Source organism: Jaculus jaculus, chromosome 10 (genome assembly GCF_020740685.1).
Source record: "Jaculus jaculus isolate mJacJac1 chromosome 10, mJacJac1.mat.Y.cur, whole genome shotgun sequence".
NCBI lineage: Eukaryota > Metazoa > Chordata > Mammalia > Rodentia > Dipodidae > Jaculus > Jaculus jaculus.
Window position 1 is genome coordinate 108,147,736 of NC_059111.1, and position 18,250 is coordinate 108,165,985.

Here is an 18,250-nt window from a genome sequence, read left to right on the forward strand (position 1 = left end):
ACATGTGTGGGTACTAGTTTTTGTGTCAATAGGCCCCAGAAAAAGTTAGTTCCAAGCTGAGGCTTCAAGGACCCAGAATTCTAAGAATTCCTAATTTAACTCCTGTGCATAAATACACTTAGTATTATCTTTCAATAAACATTTATTAAAAATACACTACGTGGGCCAGGCATGGTGGACCATGCCTTTAATACCAGCACTTGGGAGGCAGAGGTAGGAGAATCACTGTGAGTTCAAGGCTACCCCGAGACTCAACAGTGAATTCTAGGTCAGTCTGGGCTACAGTGAGACCCTACCTCAACCCCCCCCATAAAAATATATATACATATATACACATCCACATACATACTATGTGGTACACACAAAGTTAGATGGCACTGTTTGCTAGACAATATACCAAAGGTATTATATAACAGAAGTCACATGTCAGGCTCTCAAAGCATCTAGACACATGGTTCAGTGGAACTGACTTGAAAACCCACATATAGTAGCCCACAAATATGTTCTATAACATTTTGACAAAGTTACAATGAGAATCCAATAGAGGATGGCAGCTTTTTCAATAAATGCTACTAGGGCAATCAAATATTCACAGGCAAAGAAATGAAACTTGGCATACACTCCATACTCCATATAAAAATGAACCAGAAAAAAAAGTGAACCAGAATGGATCCCACAGTTAAATGTAAATCATAAAACTATAGCACATTAGGAAAAAGTCTTGGGAGACATTTTATGAGAATCAGCAGGCAGGAGAACAATTCTCAGGCTTAACAGCAGAAGAGAAAATGCATGATGCATAAGAGGAGAGTTTGTTGAGCTGGATGTTATCAAAATTGAAATCTTTTGTTTTGTGGAAGAGCACATCTTCATATTGGGGGGTTGAGGGCTGATGAGATAGGTTCATGTGGTAAAGTGCTTGTTGTGGAAACATGACGACCTGAGTTTGATCCTCATAACCCTCATTAAAAAAAAAAAAAAGCCAGATATTGTGACATACTTGTAATCTGAGTCCTAAGGAAACAGAGACAAGCAGATTCCTGGGGCTCACTGGCCTGGCAATCAGTTTAGCCTAATTGGTGAGTTCTAGGCCAGTGAGAGACCTTGTCTGTAAAAAAAGGAGGACAGCACTTGGGGAACGCTATCTGAGGTTATCCTTCACAGACATGAGCACATGTGCATGGGTACACACAGACAGAGAGAGGGAGAGAGAGAGAGAGGGAGAGAGAGACAGAGACAGAGACACAGAGAAAGAGAAAGAGAAAGATGAACAGACATGAAGCCTCAGGAGATACAAAACTGCAGACTCTCTCCAGGTCCAAAATACACTGAGGACGCAAAAGAGAATGGGACCCTAATATGTCTGATGAGGGGAGAGCTGGCCACGGATGTGAGGGACAAGGATTCTTGCAAGGGGTGGATGGACCCAGAGGACAAAAAGCATGCAAGGCAGAGGAAAACTCAGAGGAAGGAACAAGCAAGGGGTGCTGCTGATACAGGGCTCTGCTCAACGCAGGTGACAAGGTGAAGGAGATGGGCAGGAAGTGAGCCAAGGAAAGGAAGCTGGGGACAAACTGTGGAACTGGGGTCACTGCTGTGCTCCTAAATAACTGGCAACCAGACAACATGAAATACAGTAAGAGGTGCAGAAGAATAGGTTTGTTTTGGCCAGAGGCCATCCCAAGATGACCATATGTTCCATACAGAGTCTTGGAGAGAGCAAGGTGGGGCGGCAGGAGGGCTGTCTTGCCTCCTGTGAGGAGGGGAGGCTGGGAAACTCAAGTCCCATCTTTGTCCTGAAGGAGTCTCTTCCTTCTCGCACTGTGCGTGGAACTGGAAAAGGTGACCTCGAGTGACCTCAGTGGGGTTACATCTCGCTCTGGGGAAGTGACTGTGTAGCTCTTTGGCTTTAGGGAAGATAAAAGACAAGTAGGTCAGTTAATAAGCAGTTCACCAAGTGCTTACTTAGAAACACCTATAAGTAAAGGCTTGACTCTGTTTCTCAAACCCTTGGATACTCTGAGATTTTAAAAGAAATCATGTTAGAGCTGGAGAGATGACTTAGCGGTTAAGGCACTTACCTGCAAAGCCAAAGGACCCAGATTCAATTCCTCAGGACCCACAAAAACTAGATCACAAGGTGGTGTACGTGTCTGGAGTTCATTTGTAGCAGCTGAAGGCCCTGGTGCACCCATTTTCCCTCTCTATCTCTTTTTCTCTCTCTTTTAAATAAATTGGTGGGGGGGAGCACCTTAGGGCTGGGGAGAGGATTCAGTGGCTAACAGCATCTGTGGCAGAAGCATGAAGGCCTGAGACTGTCTGAATTTAATTCTCCAGCACCCATGTAAACAATTGGGTGTCCGCATGCCTATAACCCCAGGTATCAGAAACTGGAGAACTGCTGGGGCTCACAAAAACTGACCTTCAGGATCAGACAAGGAAATACGTGGGTGAGTGAGAGAGGAGGACATCTGACATTCTCCTCTGGCCTTCACATACACCATGTACATACAGTGTGTGTATCTGTACATCCACCTGCACATACCACATACCACACCACTCAAACTACAAATGCACATGCATGTACGTGCACACACACACACATACACACCACACCACATAACTCTATACACACACACATACCAGACTACATACACATGCACACACATAGACCAGACTATATACACATGCACACATATGTGCATGCGCACACACACACATCCACAAACAAATCCCTTTATTTTAACTGTGTTTTATGTTCACTGTGGATGCCTTTTTCCCTAATCTGTCAGGAGAACATGTGTTCTAAGTATCTGTGGGTCAAAGTGAATTTTATTCCAAAACCAGCTTCTTTTAGGCAGTCTTGGTGGACTTTACAATTAAAGTTACAGTGCATTATTGGAGTGGTGTTTCCTAACTTAAAGGAAGTGAGGCCAACAGTCTTTTGATAACTAGGGATTAGATGGCTGAATACTTACCTAGTTCTAATCTTTTAGTAAAAGGTTAAGGGTTGGCATGGTAACTCAGTGATTACTTACCCAACATGTACAAAGCCCTAGGTTTGATCCCCAGCACTGAAAAAAAAGTAGGAAGAAGGGCCAGAGAGATGGTTTAGCAGTTAAAGTGCTTGCCTGTGAAGCCTAGGGACCCATGTTCCAGTCTCCAGATCCCAGTTATCCAGACACACAAAGGTGAGGCAAATGCAAGGTCTCACATGCCCACTAGGTGGCGCAAGTGTTTGGAGTTCAATTGCAGTGGCTGAGGCCCTGGCACTCTTTCCCTCTGACTCTCTCATTCTCACTGTCCCTTAAAAAAAAAAAAAAGGCAGAGGCTAAAGGAGGTAGGGAAATATTTCAGAGAACAATGGGGAAGATTACCAATTGTTTCTTTTGAATATTTGGTTGCTGATTTTCCACCCATCTCCTAACTCTTGCTCCCCTGCCAGGTTATTCAAGGGGAACCTCATAATGCATGTCTCCATTGTGTTTAACTGTTTGGGGGCACAGAGGCAGACTTAGGCTAATGGCATCTTCATCCTGGGAAAAGACAACCCCTGAGAATGACCTTTCTGTAGATGATGATCTGGCCCAGACCAAGGTTCTATGACATCATCAGCCAAAACAATATGCAGCTTTCATGGTATAATGAGAATTTGGCTTCTGAATTCACTTGGTCAGCATAACTAGCCAGAGCTGGTAATCCAGATTCTACCCCTGAATTAAATATGTATTCTTAATAGCTGTTCAGAGAAAATTTTGAAAATTCTAAAGATATATCTTCATTACCATCCCACAGGAACAAAAGGGGGGGCAAAGTAATTTTCCCCATAATATCTGTTCTGTTTATTCTCAATTAATTTAGGGCTCTAGTTTTCAGGCTCCTTCCATCCTATTTTTCTATCCCCATAGTGAAGAGTCAAAAGCAATTGACCTTACACACCAAGGAAACCAAGCTGTAAGGTCATTGAAATGTCTTGAATCCTGTGTTCACATTCTCTAAATACTATAGCAGTTCTTGAAAATATATCATATAAATCAAAAGTGGTGATTGGCTTTTACAAAGTTTTTCCTGACAAAAATGTGGTATGACCTGGAAAGCACACTTCATCATTCATGACTAGAATGTTCTTTCCAATTTACGCCAATGAAAATTTGGAATAATCCAAAATATACTTTGTGTGTAACATGAGTGCATGTACACAAGCTTATTGGCTCTAACGCTGGCTGTTGACAAGAAAATTCAAGGTGTGGAAGTTTTCCAGAGGTCTTGCATCTAATGTTTATGAAAAATCCCCAGAACACAGTGAGAAGAGGAAAAGCAGCTGAGAAAATTTCAGATAGAATTTGACCCTGAAGTCTGGAAAATGATTAGTGCTTCCTTAGAGAAAGAAAAAAGAAGGGCATTCCCAACAAAGGAAATTTCCAGAACTCACATGGCTTGGGAACCTCAGCCTAGTCACATGACTGCTGCAGACGGTCTAGAAACAATGTGACAGGAAGGGATTCTGAGGAGAGGAACCAAGGCCTGGCTGTGGAGATCACTGTTGTATGTTGTTCTGACAGGTGAAGCAATTTAATATGTTTAGGAGAGTGATATAAGCATGAAAGTAATGTACTAATTCTTCCTACATGTCAGACATCCCCCACCATGAAATACCGTAACATATTTCGTAAACCTATCTTGTGTGTACTATTCATGGTTTTTTGTTTTTGTTTTTCAAGGTAGGGTCTCGCTCTCTAGCCCAGGCTGACTTGAAATTCACTATGTAGTCTCAGAGTGGCCTCAAACTCACTGTGATTCACCTATCTCTGCCTCCCGAGTGCTGGGATTAAAGGCGTGCACCACCACATCTGGTGGTTATTTCTGTTTTATAGATGAAGAAGCCGAGGCATAAACAGATAAAATAACTTTCCCAGGGTCAAAGAGTGAGTAAACCAGAGAGCAGAGATTTCAGCCTGGCTCCTGCAGCTGCAGAGCTCCTGCTACCTTGCCTCTCTTTGAAGCCCTTGTCACACTACAGAATGATGATGTCATGGCCGTGTGGATGGCGAATCAGAGCAGAGGCTCCAAATGAAAGCTAACACAGGGCTGAATTCAATAGACTTCATAAGAGATGTGAGGGTAAGGGGACTGTAGATACTGCTCAGTAGTAGAGTGTAGAGTGCTTTCCTGGTGTACACAGGATGCTGAGTTCAATCTCTAGCACAGCCCAAAAAGGGAGGAGTAAGAAAGAGAGCAGAGTAAAACTCAGCAACAACAATAACAATAATAAGCTTCTACCTTGAATAATGTGGTAACACTATTAAAAATAAAAAAAAAAAAGGGACTGAAGAGGTGGCTTAGCAGTTATGGCACTTGCCAGCAAAGCCAAAGGACCCAGGTTCAATTCCCCAGTACTCACCTAAGCCAGATGCACAAGGTGGTGCATGTGTCTGGAGTTCATTTGCAGTGGTTGGAGACCCTGATATGCCCATTCTCACTCTCTCTCTCTCTCTCTCTCTCTCTTTCTCTCTCTTTCAAAAAGATATATATGTATTTTTTAATTAACAAGGTATAGGATGAGTTGGGGGGAAGAAGTATTAGTAGTGGTCTTTGAATGAGGTCTGAAATGAGGGCCATTCAAGTAGAGAGGCCTGGAAAGCAGCTAGAAAATCAGGCCTGGGGATGGGAGAGACAAGATGGAGGCAGAGATGCACAGTAGAGACTCTTTATTTATTTTTATTTTTTACTTTTGTTTTTGTTTTTTGATGTTGGGTGTCATTCTAGCTCAGGCTGACCTGGAATTCACTATGTAGTCTCAGAGTGGCCTAGAACTCAAGGTGATCCACCTGCCTCTGCCTCTGGAGTGCTGGGATTAAAGGTGTGCACCATCATGCCGGGCTCTTTCCTTTTTTAAAAAATTATTTATTTGACAGAGAAAGAGGGAGAGAGAAATGGGCACGTCAGGGCCTCCAGCCACTGCAAACTCCAGATGTGTGCACCCCCTTGTGCATCTGGCTAACATGGATCCTGGGGAATCGAACCTGTGTCCTTTGGCTTTGCAGGCAAAGGCCTTAACCATTAAGCCATCCCTCCAGCCCTCTTTCCTTTTGTCTTTTCAAGAGAGGGTCTCACTCTAGCCCAGGCTGACCTGGAACTCACTCCATAGCCCCAGGCTGGCCTTTAACTCATGATCACAGTACAATAGACTCACAAAAGAATGATATCTGATTTAAATTAAGAGCATGGGAATGGTTGACGTAAAGAGGGTTATAAAAAGGTTCCTGAAAGAAGTCAATTTAAATGTGTTCTAGAACTCTGAATAGTTTCTCAGAGACTAGATTGCATCACTGAAAGATGAATTAAGGGCTGGAGAGATGGCTCAGTGGTTAAATATGCTTGCTTGTGATGCCTGACGGGCTGAGTTCAGTTCCCCAGTACCCATGTAAGTAGAGATGCAAAAAGTGGTGCATGCATCTGGAGTTCATTTGCAGCGGCAAGAGGCCCTGGAATGCCCATACTTTCTTTTTCTGTCTGCTTCTTTGTCTCTCTCTCTCAAATAAATAAACAAAAATACTGTTAAAAAAGAAAGAGAGGGGGCTGGAGAGATGGCTTAGCGGTTAAGCACTTGCCTGTGAAGCCTAAGGACCCCAGTTCGAGGCTCAGTTCCCCAGGTCCCACGTTAGCCAGATGCACAAGGGGGCGCACGCGTCTGGAGTTCGTTTGCAGAGGCTGGAAGCCCTGGCTCGCCCATTCTCTCTCTCCCCCTCTATCTGACTTTCTCTCTGTGTCTGTCACTCTCAAATAAATAAATAAATAATGAACAAAAAATATTTTTTAAAAAAAAGAGAGAGAGGGACTGAAAGGATGGCTTAACAGTTAAGGCGGTTGCCTGCAAAGCCGAAGGACCCAGGTTCAATTCCCCAGAATCTATGTTAGCCAGATGCACGAGGGGGTGCACATGTCTGGAGTTCGTTTGCAGCAGCTGAAGGCCTTGGCATGCCCATTCTCTATCTCTCACTTTCTCTCTGTCTCAAATAAATAAAAACATGTTCCCTTATTACAAAAAGAAAAAAGAAAATAAAAATTTCATGTGCTCCCAATCTAATTAGCTATGATTTTTAATGCACTTCCCCCAAAGGGAAGAGTTCAAAAATGACTATCTCATGGCAACATTTTCTAGGTTTTGAAACAAAAGGCCTAGAAATGGCAATACACAAAATGAGAAGTTGGACACATTAAACTCTTAAGTCTTTTCCTTTCTTTATTGCTTTTTTTTCTTTCTTTCTTCCAGACAGGGTCTCACTTGCAGCTCAGGCTGGCCATGAGTTAACAGTGCTCCTGCTTTAGCCTCCCAGTGCTGGAATTACAGGTGTGAAACATTGTGTCCAGCTCCATTCCTTCTTTTGCTTTTTTCTTCTACCCAGAATACTTTGACAAGGCCTTCAGCCTGCCGCAGGCACTCGCTGTTTCTGCCAAACCTGATTTGCCTGAAACACTCCATTTTCAGGTACTACTATCTGTTAGAAGGCAGGCAAGTTGATTCAGCTGGTTAGTTCAGATTTGTGAATGATTATTGAGCCCTCTTACCCTCTTGGAGCTGGTGAGTCTTTAAGAAATGGTACCAAAGACTCTGGTGAGATTCAAGGCAGTAAAAGCAAAGCTGTTAGGCACTGAATAGATGAGTCAGGGGTTGAGAACCAGCTGTGCAGTGAGGTTCTCCTTCAGCACCGGCTGCTTGGGAAGCTGAAGCAGGATCGTGAGGCTAGCCTGGGAAGCAAAGTGAGAAGAAAGAGAAGGAAAAGAGTTGAGAAGGCGAAATCTACTAATACTATGGTCTCCATTCAGGCAGTCTGTGTCTTTGGTAAGAAAACACTGTCTTCCTAGTTTACCTTGGGTTACTTCAAGGCGGCATTAAAATCTTGTTTCATTGACATTAGATTGACCAAAATGAGCTATGTAAGAAATTTAAAATCCTGCCTCTTCAAGAGTTTAAAGCTCTTTGAAGTGGAAGAAATCATGATACTATTTCATTACTTTCCTGCTTCCTTTGAATACTTGCCTCGAGGAGCCTTTCTATATAGATGTGTTGTAAGTTGTAAGAGGGACTATTTTTATTTCAATTTATTTATTTGAGAGAGAGAGACAGAGAGAGGGAGAGGGAGAGAATGGGCATGCCAGAACTTCTAGCCACTGCAAATGAACTCCAGATGCATAGGCCACCTTGTGTATCTGGCTTTAAGTGTATACTGGGGAATTGAACCTGGGTCCTTATGCTTCACAGACAAGTAAGTACCTTAACTGCAAAACCATCTCTCCAGCCCTACTTTTTTTTCTTTAAGTGAATAATGTATCTTTCACATTTTGGATTGAATCAACACATATATTTAAAAAATCTGGAAACGAGTCCATGCAGCAGCCCTGGGAAGGAAGCCCCTCTGAAGGACCCAGCCACCACATTGGACACTGATGAATAGTTCCCACCGGAGTGCTTTGTCATCATAGGGAAGGAGATCCCAACAAACCAAGGGTCAAACTGTCTTCACATGCCACAAGAAGGACAAAAAAGAAACAGAAAGCTGTGTCTTCAAAGGAAAAGTTAAAACTTGAAGACATACATGGAAAAAATGATAAAGCTCACTATGGCTGAATGGCTGGCTGAGAGGTGAAAGATTGTGCTTTTCCCCAAAGGACGTGAGAAAGGGAAGAAAAAGATCACAGTGCTCCTGAAAGACCACCGTCTTCTTTCTTCCCGTTTTGCTCTGAACATCACCAAAAGATCAAAAGTGAGCATTCAGGTCCCACCACTGAAGGTGCTCAAAAAAAAAAAAAAAAACGGGGTGAAATGTGGTCTGAACAGTCAGACAAACAATCACACAGAGCTAGATAAGCAAAGGTGAAGCAGGAAAAGGGTACTGCTGTATACTACACCCAAGGTCAAGGTGAAGCAGGCCAGAAGAGCTCTAGTAAGCGCAGCCTCCAAGAATTTGCAAAAAGATGAGGAGGAAGGAGAGAAAGAAAAGGAGGAGGAAGAGAATGAGAGTCGAGATGGAGATGAATAGTTAATGGCTATCCTGTCATGTGTGGAGAGCATGCACGTGGACTCGGGTAATCGTTTTGCTAGGAATGTGAACCCAAGCCCAGCTCATCATTAGCATCAGTATAAAAGATTGCAGATTTTTTTTTTTAATAGCTGATAAGATTCTTTGTAGAGAAAATACTTCTTTAAAAAATACAGGCTGGAGGCTGGAGGCTGGAGGCTGGAGAGATGGACCCAGGTTTGACTCTCCCAGAATCCACATAAGCCAGATACATGTGGCACATGTGCACAAGGTCACACATGCACACAAGGGAGCACATGCGTCTGGGGTTCAATTGCAGTGGCTAGTGGCCCTGGTGCACCAATTCTCTCTCTCTTGCTCTCTGTCTCTCATAAATTAAAAAAATAAAATACAGGTTGGGCTGGAGAGATGGCTTAGCAGTTAAGGCGTTTGCCTGTGAAGCCAAAGGACCCAGGTTTGATCTCCCAGTACCCATGTAAGCCAGATGCACAAGGCGGTGCATGCACTTCACATGCATCTTCAGAGTGTTTACAGTGGCTAGTGGCCCTGGTGTACCTATTCTCTCTTTCTCTGCTTGCAAAAAAAGACATAAAAATTAAGCCGGTCATGGTGGGCCATGCACCCAACCCTTGGAAGGCAGAGGTAGGAGGATCGCAGTGAGTTCAAAGCCACCCTGAGACTACATAGTGAATTCCAAGTCAGCCTGGGCCAAAACAATAGCAACAAAAAATTTAAGTCAGGCATGGTGGCACACGCCTTTAATCCCAGCACTTGGGAGACAGAGGTAGGAGGATCTCTGTGAGTTGGAGGCCACACTGAGAATAGTGAATTCCAGGTCAGCCTGGACTAGAGTGAAATCCTACCTCAGGGGAAAAAAAAAATTAACTTCATTTTAAAAATGCAGATAGCCAGGTAGTGGCACACACCTTTAATACTAATACTTGGGAAGCAGTAGGCAGATCTACATAGTGAATTCCAGGTCATCCTGTGCTAGAGAGAAATCCTACCTTGAAAAACCAAAATAAATAAATAATGTGGGTAGAGGTCTGGTGTGGTGACACATGCATTTAGTCCCAGTACTTAGAAGGCTGAAGTGGGAGGAGCTGTGAGGAAGAGCTATGAGTTCAAGGCCAGCCGGGAGCTAGACAGCAAGTTCCAGGTCAGCTACTAGACAGATGCCAGAGCTTCTGATGTTGGATTTTCCTATTCAGTGGCTTCTTTAATTTTTCTTTCTCTTTCCTTCTTTTTTTTTTTTTTTTTTTTTGAGGCAAGTGCAATAGACTGGCTTTTGGCTTTTTTTTATGTGTGTATGTGTGAGAGAGAGAGAGAATTGGCACGCCAGGGCCTCCAGCCACTGCAGTCCAACTCCAGATGCATGTGCTACCTTGTGTGCATGCACATACTTGCGCTTGTGTTACCTTGTGTGTTGGGCTTATGTGGAATCTAGAGTACAATATGGGTCCTTAGGCTTTGCAGGCAAGTGCTTTAATTGCTAAACCATCTCCCCAGCCCCATTTTGAAGTTTTTAAGATACTTTGTGTTTTTTCTAACATTTATATCATTATATATATTGTTAAAAATCTGAGGTGGTCCTGGACACCCTGGGGCGGTTGAATCAGGGGCTCCATGGCTTTGTGGGCTCGGTCCACGGGGCTGCACACTCATGCTGATGGGTGTTCCCCATCTCCTGTGGCACACCATCCATACGCCCTCTATTCTGAGGTCTCGGGCTTGCTTTCATCCCTGCTCCAGGTCTCTGCCTGGCCTTGCAGGCTGTTCACAGCATCCTTTGCCATCTAGTCAAGAAAGTCAGGCCTCCGTTGTTCTTGCACCCTGCACATCTGAACTGTGGGCACCTCATGGGCAGACTTGAACAATGTCAAGGCTAATCATGTGTGCCCTCTGAAGTAGTGGAACATTGCAGGGTACCAGTTGCCCAGAGAGAAAACTCCAGAGGTCTACAGAGTCCCCTGGCAGTTGAGGTGATGGTGAGCAACTCTAGTTGTCTTCTCCAGTGGGTTATTTATTTGAGAAAGAGAGAGAGAGAGACAGAGAGACAGAGAATGGGCTCACCAGGGCTCTAGGCCCTGCCAATGAACTCCAGACTCATGTGCCACCTTGAGCATCTGGCTTATATAGGTCCTGGGGAATTGAACCTAGGACCTTTGGCTTTATAGGCAAGTGCTTTAACCACTAAGCAATCTCCCCAGCCCTGTGCTTGCTGCTTTTTGATGTTTGCTGGCTGCTGGTGCTTTCTCTCTCTGCTTGGATCTGTGAAAGGGAGCCAGCTTCCCCTGGATCTGTAAACTTGAAATAAATCCCTTCTTCCCATAAAAAAAAAAAAAAATCTGAGGTGGTCAGAATATATATATATATATATGTATGTATGTATGTATATAAGGTACCTATAGTCCCACCTACTTGGAGGCTGAGGCATGTGAACACAGAAATTAGAGCTCAGCCTGAGCAACATAACAGACACTGTTGTTTCAAAGCTCCAGGTGTCTCAGAAGGTGGAGTCAGGGAGGAACATAGGTTAAAGGCCAGTCTGGGCCACATAGGTTCCAGATCAACAGACAAAACAAAATCAAACAACTGCATTACTTCGAAAACAAATGAGGTTTATTAGAACTTATTGTAATGCCTAATTCTGAAACAGTGACATTTGAAACTCAAGCAAGAGGAGGCATAGGCATTGTTCATTACATCTACAGATGTAGTTCCCAACCTAACTGGCCCTGGTTCATTACAGAATCATTATCATTACTGTGATGGTTAATATCAATTGCCAACTTGGTTGAACCTAGAATCATGTAGGAGACAAGTCTTTGGCAATGTTTGTGAAGGAGTTTTTAGACTAGGTTGAAGTAGGACAATCCACCCTTACTGTGGACAGCTTCATTCCATCAGCTAGGCTCCCAGACTGAATAAAAAGGAGAAAGCATGGGGCTAAGGATATTACTCACCGGTTAAGGTGCTTGCCTATAAAGCCTAATGACCATAGTTCAATTCCTCAGATGCACAAAGTGGCACATATCTGGAGTTTGTTTGCAGTGGCTGGTGGCCCTGGCCCTCATTCTCTATTTCTCTCTTTGCTTGCAAATAAAGATATTTAAAAAAGGGAGAGAGGCTGTAGAGGTGGCTTAAGTGCTTGCCTGTGAAGCCCAAGAACCATGGTGTGAGGCTCAATTCCTCAGGTCCCACGTAAGTCAGATGCATAAGGGGGCGCATGTGTCTGGAGTTGGCTTCCTGTGGCTAGTGGACTTGTTGCGCTCATTCTCTATCTTCCTCTTTGTCTGTCACTCTCAAATAAATAAATATGCAAATAAATAAATAAATAAAGAGAAGCCAAGCATGGTGGCTTACCTTTAATCCTAGCACTCAAGTGGCAGAGTTGGGAGGATCACTATGAGTTCAAGGTCACCCTGAGACTACATAGTGAATGCCAGGTCAGCCGAGGCTAGAGTGAAACCCTACCTCAAAAAAACCAAAAGACCAAAAAAAAAAAAAAAGGAGGAGGGGCTGGAGCAATGGCTTAGCAGTTAAGGTGCTTGCTTATGAAGCCTAAGGACCCAGGTTTGATTCTCCAGAACCCACATAAGCCAGATGCACAAGGTGCTGCATGCATCTGGAGTTTGTTTGCACTGGCTGGAGGCCCTGCACACCCATTTCTACCTGCCTCTTCCTTTCTGTCTCCCTCCCTGTCTTCTTTCACATTAACAAATATTTAAAACAATAAAAACATTTTTAAAAAAAGGAGAAAGCAAGCTGAACACCAGCATTTATCTTTGTTTCCTGACTGAGAATATGTGACCAGCTGCTTCATGTTCGTACCACCACACCCTTCATGCTATGATGGGATATATCCCTTTAAACTATAAGCTGAAATAAACCCTTCTTTAAGTTACTTTTTTGTTTGTTTGCTTGTTTTTTTTTTGAAGTAGGGTCTCACTGTAGCCCAAGCTAACCTGGAATTCACTATGTAGTCTCAGGGTGGCCTCAAACTCATGGTGATCCTCCTACCTCTGCCTCCCATGTGCTGGGATTAGAGGCGTGCGCCACTACGCCTGTCTCTCAAGTTACTTTTTGAGTGCATTTTGCTGCAGCAGTGAGAAAAACAACTAATGTAAACATCATAATGGTAATATTTACTTTATTTTAGAGAGATAAAGAAGCATAGAAAGAGAGGGTATACCAGGGCCTTCAGACACTGCAAACAAACTCTAGACACGTGCACCACCTTGTGCATCTTGCTTGCAGGGGTCCTGGAGAATCAAACCTGGGTTGTCTTTGTCTTTGCAGGCAAACACCTTAACCACTAAGCCATCTCTCCAGCCCCATATTATCAAGTATTTAATTGTCAGCAAACCTGTAAGAGTTGTTATCATCCTCATATCACAGATGAAAATGAAGCACAGAAAAGTTAAATAATTGCTCAAACTTACCCAGCAAATATTAGTTAAGCCAACATTTAAACTTTGGCAGTTTCAAATTCTATTTTTGCTCCTTTACACCCAATTTTAATTCAGTAGGTCCGGAAGGGACCCCTGAAATTAGTAATTAGATTTCAGTTTAATTCTAAAGCAAAGTCAGTTTAGGAACCAACCTACAGAAATCAATTTAGTTTGGAACAGATCTGAGAAAAATAATCCAAATGGCTAGTCAAGTGGCTCAGTACCCTTTCTTATGTGTCGCAAACAAATATTCTCCCAGCAGGCTTCAGTTGCTGAAGGAACTGGTGAAATTTAGGAAATGATCTGTCTATCCCCAAGGCAGAGATCACCCAGCTTAAGGGCACATGTGAAGAGTGGGCAGCAAGGGAGAGAGAACGAAAGCTTGTGTAGATGGCACAAGGTGAGCTTCAAAGCCCATTCATGATTTAGAGATGGAGAACAGAAGGTGAGGACTCCTATGTGTTCAGGGAACAAACAGAAGCAAGCATTCCTAAGTGAAGAGTCAAAGCTGGAACCAGCACCCAGGCAGGAGGCCCAACAGGATTAGAATGAGCTGAGAGTTCCTTCTAGGAAGAGACTGGAAATAAATTTGGAAAAGGAAAGATGGTAACTTTTATGTGCCAGGTCAGTTTAGACTCCACCCTATAAACAACAGAGAACCACTGAATTTTGAAGGTTAAAGATAGAAGATGAAGGTATCTGCTTTAGAAGGAACCACCTGCAGTCACTTGCAGGTGGAAGACAGGGAAGAAATGGGAGCCAGGAAAACTCTTTAGACGTTAAAGGAGCAATACAGTATGGGAAAATGTCTTGGTAATATAGCAGTTATGCAAGGACTAGGTTATGCCACTGACCCAACTCAGTGATTTGGAGCAAATTCCCTAGTATCTCAGAGTCTTTGATAGTTTCACTGGAAAGATGTGTGAGAATGACACTTTCCCCAAAGACTGAGCCAAAATAAAGGATTTCTCTAAGGTGAAGGACAGCTCTGTGATGCCAAGTGAATGGGAAATCTTTTTTGTATTTTTTTTTCCTCCATAGGTTTATCTGATTTACAAAACATGTGGAAAATGAAGAAAGAAAAAGAACTAGAATGCAGTGAGGTAGGTATTTTGGTCCCAGTAATAGTTGACTTAACTGAGTGACAAAATCTGGGTATAAACCAAAGTCTATTGTTTTTGACTTGTGAAGCTATCCTAAGAGATAGAGCTGTCTCCTCCCTCCTCTTCTCCCACCTGGTCATATTTAGACTAGGTATGGTAACTGAGTATACCTGCTGTGAGAAGAGATTTCCCCCCCTCCTCCCGCTTCCAGTGTCAGCCTCAGTCACATCCCAAGGCCCCTCTCTGGCAGGTCAGTTTTCAGTTTGCCACGTCTTCTCCCCACAACCTTTAAGCCCCCACTTAGCCCAGGGTTCTAGAGCTCCTCTCTCTGTCCCTCCTGATCCCGCCAGTTTCTCCTGGTGTTCAAGTCTCTGGTTCCCTCTAACCTGAAGCCAGAACCTGACAGCTGCATTTTTTCTTGCTGACTTTGGCCTGATGCAGTCTTTTGTTTTTATTTTTGTTTCTTCAGATAGGGTCTCACTCTAGCCCAGGCTGACCTGGAATTCACTCTGTAGTCTCAGGGTGGCCTTGAACTCACAGCACCCCTCCTACCTCTGCCTCCCAAGTGCTGGGATTAAAGGTGTGTGCCACCACATCCAGCCTGATGCAGTCTTTTGAGGCTGTTTTGGACTTTGGTTCTGATTATCTATCAAGCTATCTTTTCAAACTTTGACTCATCTGAGAAAGGCATCAGTTTTGCTGAGATGGAGAAAGACTAAGGAAAGGAAGATGACAAGAAGTGGAAATGGAAAGACAGCAGATGGCCTTGTTCTATTGGGTAAGTAGATGCAATGGGGATGCAAAGAGGCCCTAGGAAGATGGAAAGTTCAGCAGTGCTAATAGGTGGATAACAGAGTTAAAAACCATGAGTGAAGGCAGTGAGAAGTAGAGAGGGGTGCAGGTGGACTCAGTGCTTGCAGTTAAGGGCAAACAGGTTGGAGGAAACAGTAATAAATTGATGCCTTCAGCTCTCATATTCAGCTGTGGGAAACCAGACAAAATGATGGGATGGAGAGGGCAAGTTAGGGAATATGGAGGTGAGGTAAGTTGTCACCTGAAGAAAACAAGAGCCAGTAATGGTAAGATTTTTTAAATATTTGAGAGAGAGAAAATGGACATGCCAGGGCCTATAGCCACTGCAAACAAACTCCAGACACATGTACCACTTTATGCATCTGGCTTATGTGGTTACTGGGGAATTGAACTTGGGTCCTTAGGCTTCACAGGCAAGCGCATTAACCACTAAGTCATCTCTCCAGCCCAGAAATCATGACTTTTAAAATAAAGGTTAATATGTATAGTAGTCCACAGGGTTGAACCTATTTTTATCTCCACTCTTACCATGTGCCTACAAAAAGAAGTTATTAAATGCATCTTCCTTTTGATGAGGTTGTTGAGAAGGATGAGATCTAAAGCAACAACTTTAAAACCACTGCACAAATCAAAGAATTGCATAACTTGGATATGGAACTTCAAACAGGTCTAAGGATACTTAATAGTTGTTGACAAAAGACCACAGTTCAATAGAAGTGACCACATAAGCCACTGGGGATGTTCCTTCTGAAAGGGACACTGGTGCCTTCTACAACTATGGACTCTGGGGGCTGTCCTCAGCTCTGCTGAAGATTTTTGTCTTACCGTGGTATTAGGTTCTCTGGACTGTTCTAGTATGAAGGAAAACAGGAACTTATATCCATCACATTTTTTGCCCTGGTAGATGGGCTAATTTAAAATCCTCCTTGCTTGTTCATGGAATAAGACGACAGATGTGAGCCAAGAGTGTTAAAACAGCTGCCTCTAGGTAGGTGTGGGGTGAATCCATTCTCTCTGCAGCCTCTCAGCCACAAGAAGCCTGGTGGCAGTTTGTGCTGCTAAAATGTGCATCGATTTCAAGTATTCCAGGTATGACAGCTAACTTCCAATGAGTGCAATTAGCTACTTCAGGCTAAACAATACGATTCCATTGCCTTCCCCGGGTGGAAACAGTCTCCTACTCATTTGTCCCCACAGAGACTAAAAGTAAATTATTATTTTCTGTCAAAAGCTGCCAAAAGAGAGAGTTTGGTTCAAAGATTTGAAAAGGGAAGCCTAGTTTGTTCTTTTGGAAATCATTAAAATAACATCTAAAGTTCGGGCTATCAGGAGCAGATTCCCAGGGCCTGCAGGTGGACCGGAGGTCGGGGGAGCAGCAGGGGCTGCACGTCTCTCGGGAGTCCGCGCTGACGCTGACCTGGGGGCGGCCTGTCTCTGTGACTTCACCAGGCGGCGGTCGCAGGTTATTTCCCCCGGTTTCATCTCCCAGTCCGGGAGGCACAAGGCTCGGCTGGTCGCTGGGTGTTTCCATGTCCGCCCCAGGGCGAGTGCGTGCAGCGGAGGGAGCCGGCAGGCCGAAGCCCCTCTCTCCTTCCAGTGCTTCCGGAAGTTTCTTCACCGTCCCGAGCACGCCCCCACCTCCCCCGACCTGAGGTCGGCCCACTCGTGAGCCGGGAAGTGGCGGGAAGCGGGGACTTCCGAGGCGGCCCCCGGGCGAGGGTCGCCGGAAAACCTGGCGGCGGACGAGCGAGCTTGCGGGGGGGGGGGGAGAGGGGGCGGGGAGGAAGGAAAGCGCCCGACGGGGCCGGCTCGGCGGCTGAGGCCCCGGGACGTGCAGGTAAAAAAAAAAAAAAAAAAAAAAAAAAAAAAAAATCCCTCCGTCCTCGGTTCCCCGGCGAGCGGACGGCCCCGGGGCTCTGGCCGGCGGGCGGTTTCGGGGCGAGAACGAGGGGGTCCCGCCCTCCCGCGCCGCGGCCACCGAGGCGATGGCGGCGACGGTTTCCCGGCTTCCCCCCCCACACACACCCCGCCCCGAGCCCACGGGACGCCGATGGCCGTGCGTTCCGCCCTCCCCCACAGCTTCTCCCCGCCGTGGCCGGAGCCGGTGAAGCCGGGAGGGCGGAGAGCCGCGGAGGGACGGCGAGAGGGCGGAGGTTGCGCGGTGCCCGCGGCGGCGGCGGCGGCGGCGGCGGGAGGAGGCGGGCCGGGCGGGCAGGGGAGGAGGCGGAGGCGGAGGAGGCGGAGGCGGAGGAGGCGGGCGCCGTGTCGCACGCAGCTCCAGGCGGGGCGGCCCGGGCGGCTGAGGGACGCGGCCAGACCTTGGCGGGACGGGCTTTGCACAAGGGCTCGGGCCCAGCGAGCGAGCGAGCGAGCGAGCCGGACACGGTCGCCCGAGTTGTTTTAGGACACGGCCCGGGAGATGCGAGTGAGTTCTCGGCGGCCTCAGAGGGCCGAGGGACGGACGGGAGGGAGGCAGGCGGGCCACGGCGACGCAGGCCCGGCTCGAGCCGCGGTGTCGCAGTGACTGGGGCCCGCGCCCCACGCACCGGCCGAGGCCGTGAGTCGGCGAGCCGCGGGCTGGACGGAATGGCGGCCGGCTCGGGCTTAACCGCTCGTGGGCGGAGGACGCCGGAGGGTAACGAGGAGCCGGCGGGACCCGGCCTGAATCCACCACCCGGGCCGCGGTAGCCAGGCCCGGCTACGCACTGAGAAAATAACAATAATAATTATAATTACTATTTAAAGCCCTATTGATCGCGCCCGGCGGCAGCGGCCTGGTGACGCCGGCCTCCTTGCCCGGGCGCGAGCGAGGCTCGGTGCTCGGAGGCCTGGCCCGGCG

The 18,250-nt window shown here is 45.8% G+C and overlaps 2 protein-coding genes and 1 long non-coding RNA gene across 5 annotated transcripts in view; 2 read left to right on the top strand and 1 right to left on the bottom strand.

Annotated features, from left to right (window-relative positions):
- Positions 1 to 322: 322 nt before the first annotated feature.
- On the bottom strand, positions 323 to 17,099 carry LOC123464013. The gene is made up of 3 exons (XR_006639307.1): positions 16,237 to 17,099; positions 7,570 to 7,749; positions 323 to 1,907 (listed from the first exon to the last, which is right to left on the bottom strand). It is a non-coding gene; the product is annotated as an uncharacterized LOC123464013 (long non-coding RNA).
- The window catches only part of Cul1 (cullin 1), a 116,120-nt gene continuing 114,819 nt past the window's right edge, over positions 16,950 to 18,250 (top strand). The window contains exon 1 of one of the 3 annotated variants that reach the window (XM_045160290.1): positions 16,950 to 17,064. The gene's annotated coding sequence lies outside the window, so the exon portion shown is untranslated. Of the gene's footprint in view, positions 17,065 to 17,200; positions 17,249 to 17,702; positions 17,837 to 18,250 lie in introns of those variants that run through there. The other 2 variants (XM_045160288.1, XM_045160287.1) reach the window with 2 other exon arrangements.
- Positions 17,397 to 18,099, top strand: LOC123463990 (spidroin-1-like). The gene is made up of 2 exons (XM_045160086.1): positions 17,397 to 17,408; positions 17,491 to 18,099. The coding sequence occupies exons 1-2, from the start codon at positions 17,397 to 17,399 to the stop codon at positions 18,097 to 18,099; spliced, it is 621 nt and encodes a 206-aa protein (XP_045016021.1).